Source organism: Gorilla gorilla, chromosome 7 (genome assembly GCF_029281585.2).
Source record: "Gorilla gorilla gorilla isolate KB3781 chromosome 7, NHGRI_mGorGor1-v2.1_pri, whole genome shotgun sequence".
NCBI classification, from domain to species: domain Eukaryota; kingdom Metazoa; phylum Chordata; class Mammalia; order Primates; family Hominidae; genus Gorilla; species Gorilla gorilla.
In genome coordinates, this window is record NC_073231.2 from 119,215,868 (window position 1) to 119,228,061 (window position 12,194).

The window sequence follows — 12,194 nt, forward strand, 5'->3', positions numbered from 1 at the left end:
ATAACAAAAGGGTAGAATTTTATGTTATATACAGAAGTTTACCAAAATTTCTCTATGGCTTTTCCTCACCTACAAAATCAATCTCAAGATAATGGTGAAAAACGATGTCATTCTAAGAATGGAGCATCACTGAATAATGGGACAAGATAACAGGTATTCTGCCTAAGGAAATCCTCATTTGCTCCCCGAATCATTGCTAATGTAGCTCACAAAATACAGAGTTGTTACACCAGAAAAGAGACTTAATAACATATAATGATGTCCATATTGCTATCAGTCAGTTAACAAACAGATACCGAATATCTACTTTGTGCTAATGTCTGCCAAGAGCATATGTCTAATAAGTAAAATTCGCTTTGAGTTTAGACTATAATTTAGAAGTTATTTCTCCCCCTTCCACTGAAACGAGTAGGCAAAGTTCAGAGGCAGCCAGTAGAAAACACTTCAAGATGGATTCAAAGCCAAAGACTTTAATACACACGCACACACATACACACACACGTGTCATGACGAGGAAAATAAGAAACTATCAATACTTTACGAACAGCATTGAAAGATGGAAACCTCCTTAGGAATGAAGCTAAGAGGGACCGTTGAAAAATGATTGTTCCCCAGAACAATTTGCTAATTGCTGAAGAGTCAGCAGTTAGTATTAGCGGGATTTGATTTTTTAAAATTCTGCCAACATAAAATAGGAGTAGCTTATGTAAGACTAAAATATGAGAGAAATGACCTACATAAAAATTAGAAGAACACAGAAATGAAGTAAGAGCAAGCCAGGATAATTTGGAACTAGAATAATGGTTTTTATAATTACTTAAAGAAAACTTAAAATAAGTATCAGAAGTCTTATACAATTAATTTTGTGTATGATATTTTAATTTTTTACCAAAATTTTAGGCAAAAATGGTGCTGTGTTCTTTTAATGTCATACTGGAGCACTGTCTAAGACGCTCACTCAAGGTTGATTTAATTATCTATATGAATGTAACTTTTATTTTGTCAACTGGCAAATTCTTATTTAAGATGAACTCAAGCTCACTGTTTTAATGAGATGACTCAATGTCTTTCATGAATCTGGACATTTATAAATTTGTTCATTTGAACATAGAAGATAAAATTTAATTACTTTTAAAGGCAGGCTATATATATTTAAAAAGTAGGTTCCTGAAGTAGACAAATACTTCCAAATAGCCTTTGAGGCATAAAAGTTATTTGATTGATGTACAAATTTCTAATAATTAATTTTTCTTTAATATGAAATGTTAAAACATCTTTAATAATTTGGTATGTTTCTTATATGAGGGTATTTAAAAGTAAATACATGTTCAAGAACTGTTTAGTAATTCATATTTTGATTCAAATAATAATAACAAAAAATATATTTTGTAGAAAATTTGTCATTTCATTCAAAAACTGGGAGGTGAGGGGTTGGAATGTACAAGACACTTAAGAGTAGGTGGCAAATTCTGTCTTCTGTCTTTTCTGTATTATTTATGCGGTTGTTGTCCAAAATAAACTAATATATAAAAAAAATTGATATCCAATTTTTTTTTAATTCTCATCAAAAGAAAGTTTACCACTCTCTCTTTCCAGACCTGGCCAGGCAGGAGGCGCCATCATGGGAGTTGACACCCGCCACAACAAGGACCGAAAGGTTCGGCGCAAGGAGCCCAAGAGCCAGGATATCTACCTGAGGCTGTCTGTCGGTCAAGCTGTACAGGTTTCTGGCAAAGGAACCAACTCCACATTCAACCGGGTTGTGCTGAAGAGGTTGTTTATGAGTCGCAACAACCGGCCACCTCTGCCCCTTTCCCGGATGATCTGGAAGATGAAGCTTCCTGGCCGGGAAAACAAAACAGCCGTGGTTGTGGGGGCCATAACGGATGACGTGAGGGTTCAGGAGGTGCCCAAACTAAAGGTGTGTGCGCTGCGCGTGACCAGCCGGGCCCGCAGCCACATCTTCTAGGGAGTGGGTGGGGTGGGGTGGGGTGGGGTGGGGCGGGGCGGGGCGGGGCGCGGGGCAAGAGCCTCACTTTCGGCCAGCTGGCCCTGGACTCCCCCAAAGGCTGCGGCGTTGTCCGGCTCTCCAGTCCTCCAAAGGGCCGAGGGGTGTACGCCCCGGAAACCCTGCAAACCCTACATCCGCTCCAATGGCCGGAAGTTCGAGCGCGCGAGAGACCGAAGGGCCAGCGGAGGATACAAAAACAAACCCTGGAGCCTACCCTCTTATTAAAAATATTTTGGATGCTGAAAAAAAGAAGTTTACCTTCATTAACATCATTTTCTTTTAAAATACAGAAAAGAATAAATTATTTCAGTATACATATAAAATATTTCAGTTGTAAAATAATATCTGAAAGTGATTTATCTATTTCTTATCAATTTTTGGAGATGCTGATAAGTCAAAAGTGAAATCTAGAGAACTAACATTACAGTGCAAATTGGGAGCTTTCCTAGGATTTTGCCTTATATGCCAGCTATCTGAAAGCTGAGTTTTAGTTCATTTGAGCTATATTTTTAATCCAAAGAAGGTACACATTTCAATTTTTCTACGAGTTTGTGTTAGACGGTATTTATAAAACTTGCAAATATTTATTTTTACAAACAATAGAAACTCTAATTTTAGCAAAGCACCACACTTGGAGTTGGACCATCTGCAATTCAGTTCAATCATGCTAACTGGCTTTGAGATCTGTATTGGGGTTCAATACCATTAAGCATAAAAATAAGCTTTCAACCCAAAATTATTATAGCAGATTGTGTTGAGTAATGATTTATCTGCCAACAGTTATTTATTCAATACTTTCAAAGTAGCACCTAGATGAAAAAATATTAAAATATATTTTCTAAAAAATAAACGAGGAGCACGCCTGAAAACGGTGTGCTTGCTTTTTTGGAAGATTTTCAAAATGGTCATATAAGTTTGAATTTAAATGGATAAACTACTGAGGGAATAAAATAAATACACAACTAAATAAGGCTGATACAATGATTACAGCTCTTTAAATAGATTTTTCTGGCTTCTCCAAAAGTTCCATTATGAGATTAATAATAATAATATAACAGACAGAAAACATCATTTTCTACTATAGGCATAACCCTTAGAACGACATTTATTCTTGGTATGACAATTTTGCTAAGCACAGTGAGTCATTTGTGAACTTCTGAATATGGTGTAATGTGAAGATCCTGTATTATGAATAGGAAATTCAACTCAAATTAGCATTCACTTACTCAAAAAATACGTATCCAATGCCTCCTCAGTGTCAGTCCTGTGCCAAGACCTGAATATACGATAATGAAACAAACTTATCCAAATGGTGAACCAAACTGACATTCCTTGTTTAGAGATATAGTCTAGTTGAGGAGGTAAATATTATATAAGTAAACATTTTAATTATATATTGTGGTAAGTTATATAAAGAAAAGAATAGTATTTAATCCTCAGAGGATAGGGTAGATAGTAGTTTTACGTTATAGTGGACAAGAAAGGCATTTTAGAATAAGAGATGTGTTTTTGAAATTTATAGAAAGAGAAGAAGGCAGCCATGCAGCGAACCTAAAAAGAGCCTTGTTTGTAGAGGAAATTTGTATGAGAATGTCTACGTGCAAGAATGTTTGCTGCTTTAATGCAGTGGATCTCAGCTAGGGGAGATATTGCCTCTCCCCACCACGGGAAATTTGGCAATGGCTGAAAACAATTTTGATTGTCATACTGAAGTGTGTGTGTGTGTGTGTGTGTGTGTGTGTGTGTGTGTGTGTGTGTGTGATTAATACTGGCATCTAGTGGATAGAGGCTAGAAATACTGCTAAACATTCTTCAGTGCAGAAGACAGCTCTTCATAAGAAGCTAAACTTGAGAAACCCTACTTTAAAGGAATTGAAAGAAGTGCAATGTGCCCCAAAGCACAATGTTACAAAATGAAATTGAGGAGGTAGAAAGGGATAATGAAGGAGCTTGTAGTCCATGACAAGATGTTTGGATTCCATTCTGTGAAAAACTGTGTATTATCATTAAGTTTTAAGTGAGATACTAATAACACTTCATTTACATTTTAAAAATCATTACTCTGGGAAATAGTGGGTTAATGAAAAGGGGTCTTTTATTTTCTACAGCAGGAATATTTTAGTGTAGTCAAAAGGAGAAGTAAATTATAATGAACATGAACCCATTTGGGTAAACAAACCATGCTATTATTGTCTTTTGCATGGAATTTTAAAAAAACTTGCATATTAACTCTTGCTAAAAAGGGATTCTGAGAATTAAAAAAACACACACATTCTGAGTATTTTGTGGATAACATAATAGTATAAAATAAAAGTAAATACAACAGTTCCAGTAAGGAAGATATAATAATATTCCACAAGGCATATAACCATTGCAAATTTATTTGTTCTAGGAAGAAGGCAATAAAAATGAAGTGAACTGGTTGAAACAGACAGTGGAGGCAGACGATGAAGACTAAGTGATAGGTTGGATGTGTAGCCTAAGAAGAAGGACTGGTCAGTAATACCTCACAGATTTTTAGCTCCAGCACCTTAGCAGATAAGGTATCAGTAATAAAAATAGAAAGAACGTGGCTATAAAAGAATGTGGCTGCAATGGATCTCATATCTTCAGCTTCTCCAGCCCCCTTTGTAATTCAATTACATTTTATTTTACTTGGAAATTAATCTAATAATATAATATTTGTGTACTTTTTAATCTTTGAACAATGGAGATTTATTTTATAGCTACAAAACAGAAAACAATGACTATATTTCAGTAGCCTTATATATGCAGGAAAATCTATAAATATGCATCATTAAATAGAAACTATGCATTATTTTTGCACTAGAGTACACCCTTCCTGTTTATCAGATTCCTGCTTTATTAAAGCTATCTTACAGCTCTGCAAGTTGTGGAAAATTGATAGCAATGCAAACTAATTCCTGTCTTGTCACATGCAAATTTGATCTTGTCCAGTAGATGTTTATTTAATTCACTTCCCACCTCACTGTTGAAAAAGGCAAACTTGCCTCCATTTGCATATTCATTTCAATATTCATGATCCGTACTGTGTCTGCTCTTTGAAAGATTCTTTTTTTTTAACCAGCTATAACATCTGTGGGGTTCCCTCATTAATTAATGAGTAAATAAACTGCTTAACATGTTCACTTAGCTATTTCCATTAGAGTTGTAATTTTACCTTTTGTTGAAAATTTTGCTTTCACAGGTTTATCTTATAAGATTCTAATTTAACAGGACACTTCTTTTCAATTAACTTCAAGTTGCTTATCATCACATCATAAAATTTTTCAAACTAAGGTAGGAATAAAACAATAGTCAAAAACTCCCTATCTCTGAACGATATTTTCCTGAATATATTACCAGAATATTTATATATAAAAGCTGCATGTGTGTTTCCTTTTTTCAAATTTAGAAAAAAAAGAAAGAATTAGAAAAATATGAACTACTGTAAATGCCCTTTATTGAAATGGATCTGAATATAGACTAATGTTTCCACAACTTGCAGATAAATAACTATTGCCACTTTCCCAGAGACTGGCAATGAACATCAACCACAATTTACTAACACATCCAAACTCAAAACCAAACTGCTTGAACAATAACCTTCCATAATAACACAAAAACGATTTTAAACTATGCCTATATTCTGTTTCTCAAGCAAATAGATATTTAAAGCAATTAATTTTTGACTTATGTCATCACCAAATGAAGGTTCCCTTTTGCCCAAGGAATGCTTTATATTCTCCTGTTGTCTTTGATATGTGCCACTCAGAGACCAAATGCTTTTCAGAATATGTGATGTGGCCAGAAAACCATGTCCTGATGTACTGCAGTCTGAAGGAAAACAAATAAACCAAAAGAAAAAAAAATGAATAAAAAGAAAAGAAAGAGAAAAAGGCAAACCTCAGAAGACTGCTTCTCACTTCTTCCCTCAGGCCTTTTCCAGGCAGTCAGCTCTTTCAGCTAGGAATAGATCCAAATCCCGTCTCCATATATAAATGCCAAGCTCGCACAATGTTTCTTGACTTCAAAAATAGATGTTTCTCTTCAATAAAGTTGTCGAATTATTTTAGAAGATTTTTTTCTTTATTTGACAGAACTGGTATGAATTTATCACTACAGGTAAGCTAAAGTAGTTTCCCAGGTGCAAGTGGAAAGAGAAACACAAATTAAATGATTTTCATAGAATAATTAAAGTGTGAGGGAAATCATTTATATAACATACTTGGGGATTACAAGGGGTTCTGCAAAATGAAGCATTTATATATGAAGAAGAAATTAATGAAAATGAAGACTATCCAAGAAGCAGAAACAGATCTAGGTTTTTAAATGCCTGAAGTTTATTCTTTTGAGGATCTAACTCTAAGAAAAAGAATGCAAAATTGAAGAAAGAAGATTACTGATGTCCATTCAGAGTTTTTGAAGGGCTTGAGCAAATGCAAGGCTCCAAAGCTTAAACTTCATTAGAATAAATCTACCTCTTTTGAAGAAAAAAACCTCATTTTAATGCGCTGTCCAATTTTTTATTTATTAAGCAAACATTCAAAGCACTTTAATGCCCATGGTATGGTAGTTTCTAGGGATACGGTGATGAAGAAAACAAAAAGTACATGTCCCTTGCATGGCCTTGGAGGGTAAGAAACACATTAATAAGATAATCAAATGGCCAATTCAATAAAGGAGGTAAAATATGATTTTATAAAACAGGCCATAAGTAAAAAATTTAGGAAATACAGTGTACAAAGCATAAAGAAAATAACTCATAATCCCACCATACAGAGATAACCTATGCTACTATTTTAAAATACTCATTTCTATTTTAGTTTTGCCCATTCACAAATAGATAACTTTGGAATTCTTATGACTATATCATGTATTCAGATTTATATTTGTTTATTTTATTTACATTAGCATCTCTAAAAATTAATGTTTAATATCTAATTACAGTTAATTGAACAAAATTTGTTTAAATATCTCAATATTGCTTGAGAATTTCTGCTTAAAACATTTACTCTTATAGATATTACCATAAAAAACATTTTGGGCTGCATATCTGAACATCTGCTTAGAGTCCTAGATGTGGAATTGTTTTTACAAAATTATAATTCTTTAAAGTATATAAAGATATTTTGTATGCATTGCTAAATTATTCTTTAAAAACGTTGTGCTTACTAAGATTCTAAGAATAATTAAGACAATGTTAATTTCACAGCATCCTCATTAGCATTAGTTGTTATGATTTTTAAATACTTAAAACTTGATAATCAAAAATCTTATTACAGTTTTGCTTTACCAACATTTACTTAATTTGAGTTTACAATAAGTGATGAGTCAGTCTTTTTTATTTTTAGTTTTTTGTACTTCTTTAGTAGTTATCCATTTTAGTCCTTTATCATTTTGGTGGGTGATTTTTCTCTTTTTCATTTTTGTAATACTTCTGTAAAAAATAACTAAGTGGATTATAGCATAATTAAGATACTTTAACTTAGTAATTTTTTTCTGAACATTAATACCATCTACCAAAATGCAGAATCAGAGAGTAATCTTGAATGAGGAAATCCTGTGAGTCTATATTAGAAGTCTCATAAACTTTGTGATTCTATTAAGCATATGATTACTAGTCACTTCTGCACAAGAATTTTAAAACAGTTGGCCAGGCGTGGTGGCATGGTGGCTCATGCCTGTAATCCCAGCACTTTGGGAGGCTGAGGTGAGAGGATCACTTGAGGTCAGGAGTTCCACACCAGCCTGGACAACATGCTGAAACCCCGTCTCTACTAAAAATACAAAAATTAGCCAGATGTGGTGGACCAGTCCTGTAATCCCAGCTACTTGGGAGGCTGAGGCAGGAGAATCCCTTGAACATGGCAAGTGGAGGTTGCAGTGAGCTAAGATCGTGCCACTGCACTCCAGCCTGGGAAACAGAACAAGACTCTGTCTCAAAATAAATAAATAAATAAAAGTAATAAATAAACAGTTGTTAAACACTCTAGAATTTCACAGAGGATAGATTTTTAAGGAAATGAGAAAATCTGTTAAAGCATGGGTTAAGATGAGGAGGAGTAATGGACACTGCAGAGAGGGAATAGCACTTAGGCACAGAGGGAGAAATGAAAGAACGTAAGTCTTAAGGAGTTCAAGTAGCTGTGTACTGCAAAAGAGTAGGGGAATTAGGAAAGTTGATGCATAAAAGTGGAGAGATGGGCAGGGATGGGATCAGTTTAAATAATAAGAGGATTAAGCAAGGTAGTTACCTGTGCAAATCTGTGCTGTGGAATGATATATTTCATAACATCAAAGAGAGTTTTAACAAAGAAACATAAAGGGACACACATATTTCTACTAACATAGTCCTTATTACAGCTGTAGAGTCTAACACAGGCATCACTAGTAGAAGTGGAAATGGAGAGATGCACATTTGAAAAAGACAGTTGAGGAGCCTGGATGAGTGGAAAGAGGCAAAAAGCAGACACATCTGGTCTATAAAGATAGGAGCACAATTCAGAAAGATAAGGGCTCTGAGAATATAAAGTTTGGAGAGACACAATGAGGTTCATTTTGATGATGTCGATTTTCAGTGCCTGCAGATCATCCAGGTAGTAATATGCACTAAGTAGTGATTTTAGCGTTTTCAGAAAATTGGCTTCTGGTAATTGACTTTTGAATTATTTATTACAGTTCAGCAAGCTTCTCGAAATTAAATTGTTTGCACCACAGGGGCAGTTTTTCACAGGCTGATCACTCCTGTGTTTTATTATCAGTAATTCTGGATCTGTATCCTTTTTATTCCAACTCTGGTTTCCTTTATTCAAATGCTGCTTGTCTCCACTAGCTGGGTGACCACACCTTCTCACTTGGTCCCTCTGATTTCAAGTGCACCCCCTACCAAAACATTCTCCAACTGTGGCTAAAGCAACTTATCTAATGCATATGATTTAAGATTAACTACATTATTATTTCTTATGGACTTTAGAAAACAACCTGGAATACACAAATTTATAGGGTGTGTTCATCTTACCTCTTAATATTCATCTTTTACCCCAAATTCCCACCATACTTAAAAACCTGTCTTGATACTTTAGCTCATGTCCCCTCCTTAAAGCTGAAATACGAGTCTTTTGTCATAGTCTATAATAATTATTGACTTCTCTCTCTCCTCTACTAACTGAAGTATTCTCAAGAAAATATTTTATTTATCTTAGCACTTAGAAACCCTAGCACCTAACTCTGCGTCTGACATTTGGAGGGCATTCAAAATATGTTTAATAAATGAATTCTGTTTCCTCTAAGAGAAAGCACTATTCATTATTGAAGAAGATTTCTGATGGAAATCTATATAGTGTATCAGTCAGGATCCAGACAGGAAGACAAAAAACATACTAAGTGTTTCAATAGAAAGAACGTATGTTTAGAAGCTGCTAAAGGATAAATAAAGTGAAACACTGAGGTGTCAGATAGGAAATAACAGCAGCTTCCATCTCTAGAGCTGGAGAAACAAAGGCAAAGGTTTGGGTCTATTAGAAGGCATAGGTTCGTTGAAAGGATCCCAAAGATCTGAGACCCAGTTCTCAAAAAATAGGGAATCACTCATCTCGTTGTAGTACATCTGAGAAGGCATAAGGAGGCTGTTTTGAAAAGTGCTACAAGAATCTGGAGAATTGAATAAAAATCCACACTGGAGCTTCACTGCCAGTAAAAACAAAGCAAGAATACAGGAACATAGGAAAATGCCAGGGTTTTCTCTCCTCCTTTTTGTTTCTGTCTGCTTTCTACCACCCCTTACTTGTGGAACCCAGTGGAAAGTCACCTGACAAAGAATAAATTGGGTTTGCAGAGTCCCAGCCTGGGCACCCAAAACAGAGTCTAAATTTGTTTTGTTTTGTTAGTCCCTAAAATCAAAATAGATGGATACATTTGAAGTTTAGTGAATAGCTTAATAACCAGAATATGCATAATGATAATGCAATATGATAATGAAAGACAGGAGTTATCAGCCTGTGAAAAACTTCTCATCTGGTTCAAACAATTTAATTTTGGGAAACTTGTTGAACTCTAATAAATAATTCAAAATTCAATTACCAGGAGTCAATTTTCTGAAAACCCTAAAATCCTAAAACCCTAACATCACTACTTAGTATATATTCCTGCCTGGATGATCTGCAGGCACTGAAAGTAGACGTGATCAAAATGAACCTCATTGTGTCTCTTCAAACTTTGTATTCTCAGAGCCTTAAAACTTTACCCTAATACCCTAATAAGAAAAATAAATGAACATTCCGGATAAATAAAAACCACAATCATTCACAATAAAATAAACACAAAAATGAAACAATTTACCAATGTCCTAAAACATTAAAGACAGATCTTGCTTATGTCTAGTCGTTATGATGTAATGCGTCAAAGAAAAATGAGCTCACTGAATCCATACATGCACCTTGAATGGTGCGCCAGGTCTCAACACTGATTGGGAATACATTACCAAGTAGAGGTGCTGAATAAACCTTGTGCTGACTTCACATAATGGCTTTGACTAACACTTTTTGGCATTGACTCTTCTTGTGGGAACAAAAGTGTCAAATATAAGTCTGCACCCCAGGGAATATGTCAGAGCTGGGGATTGAATTTGTGGATTCTTCAACATTTATTTAAAACTATGGAAGAGGGTAAAATCTCCTAAGGGAATTAGTAAGAAAAGATAAAATACCCAAGGTGGTACTTGAGAAGCAATAATATTTAAAGTTTATGGCAGGGATGAAGAGAGAAAAGAAGAAATTGGAAAACACTAAGACACAATTCAGAAAAGATGCTATCACATTGTGGTTTTAATTTGCTTTTTATTAAAATTCATTGGAACATTTTCCTCATCTTTAGAGGTCATTTTTATATGAAAATTATCTATTTACGTGCATTAAATTTTATTTGGGGACATTCATGTTTTTCTTTTAGACATTTGTATGAACCTTTAAATATAAAGTTGAGATAGTCAAATAGTAGAAAATCTTTAGTGACATCATTCTTACTGTTCCTCTGAAACAGCCTTGAATTTTAGTTGCAGTTTAAGAAATATTGTGCCAAAAATACAAAATGTTTTGGAAAAGCCCAAATATATGGAAATGCAGGAGAAGATGTGCCAGTATTCTCTTTAGCTCTTCCCTCCCTTGCCTTTTTTATTTTGGTAGGCAGAATCCAAATATAGTGTTTAAGAGTGGGGGTAGTAGATGTCTGTAAAGATGACTTCCTGGATTTCAATCTCATTTTGACCATTTACAAGCTGTGGGCTCCTGAGCAAATTATGTGTTTTCTCTGTGACTCGCGTTCCTTTTCTCTAAAATGAAGACGAAAATATATGTCACTAAATAAGGTGATTTTGAATATGAATTGAGTTGATGCATAAAGACAATTTAGATCACTACATGCACATAGGAAACATCTAATAAATAACAGCTTTTACATTTAGTCATCCCTGCACTCTTTTTGACTAGCACAATACTGGCATATTCTTTTAGAATTGATCTCTTTCTCTCTCTCTGTCAGTGTATTTTTTAAAAATCATATTTTACAAGCAAGAAAGCCAAAGCCTAAAGATACTGATATTTTAACCCCCAAAGCAACAAATAGTGACTCAATGCCAATCATAGCAATTAGACTACATTCACCAATCTTTCTAAAAATGTGATCCACAGACCACTACATCAGAATAAACTGCAGTGGTTATTAAATAAGATTACTGAGCCTCACTTAGTTTTACCAAAAACAATCAATTTGGATTAAGCCCAAAAATTTCATTGCAAACTATTACTTCAAATGTTTCTCAAGCACACTAAATCAGAAAGTCATTGTGCCGAAGAAAATATGATCCAAAATTTACACGAAAGGGTGGCATGAAAGAAGAGAGCTTCCCTCAATGGCAATATAGAGCATATACATCATAAAGCATTTCAGATTTTTAAAACTAAACCTGGGAAAATGATCTTTTTGAGCAAGAAAGCCAAGGAACATTTTGAATTGGAAGTGTTCCTATATATAAGACCATTCTGTTGCCTCTTAAAAAAGATTAAAAACAAATGAAATGATGGTTTAGATTGTGAAATTCAAGTTATTTTTTATTCATTAATTGCATACATACTTGCTGGTTTCATTGTTCAGGATCCAACAGTGTTGGAGGAAAGAAGACAGAAAT

At 34.4% G+C, this 12,194-nt stretch overlaps 1 protein-coding gene across 3 annotated transcripts in view; it reads right to left on the reverse strand.

Moving 5' to 3' along the window:
- Positions 1-12,194, reverse strand: part of CSMD3 (CUB and Sushi multiple domains 3) — a 1,204,746-nt gene that overhangs the window by 1,142,599 nt on the left and 49,953 nt on the right. Inside the window, exons 1-2 of one of the 3 annotated variants that reach the window (XM_019032924.3) lie at positions 2,037-2,192; positions 1,694-1,841 (exon numbers count right to left, since the gene is read on the reverse strand). The exons of the other annotated variants lie outside the window; for them this stretch is intronic. Of the exons in view, the coding sequence (XP_018888469.2) occupies positions 1,694-1,751 (58 nt within the window). The 5' untranslated portion in view covers positions 1,752-1,841; positions 2,037-2,192. Of the gene's footprint in view, positions 1-1,693; positions 1,842-2,036; positions 2,193-12,194 lie in introns of those variants that run through there. 3 annotated transcript variants of the gene reach the window in all.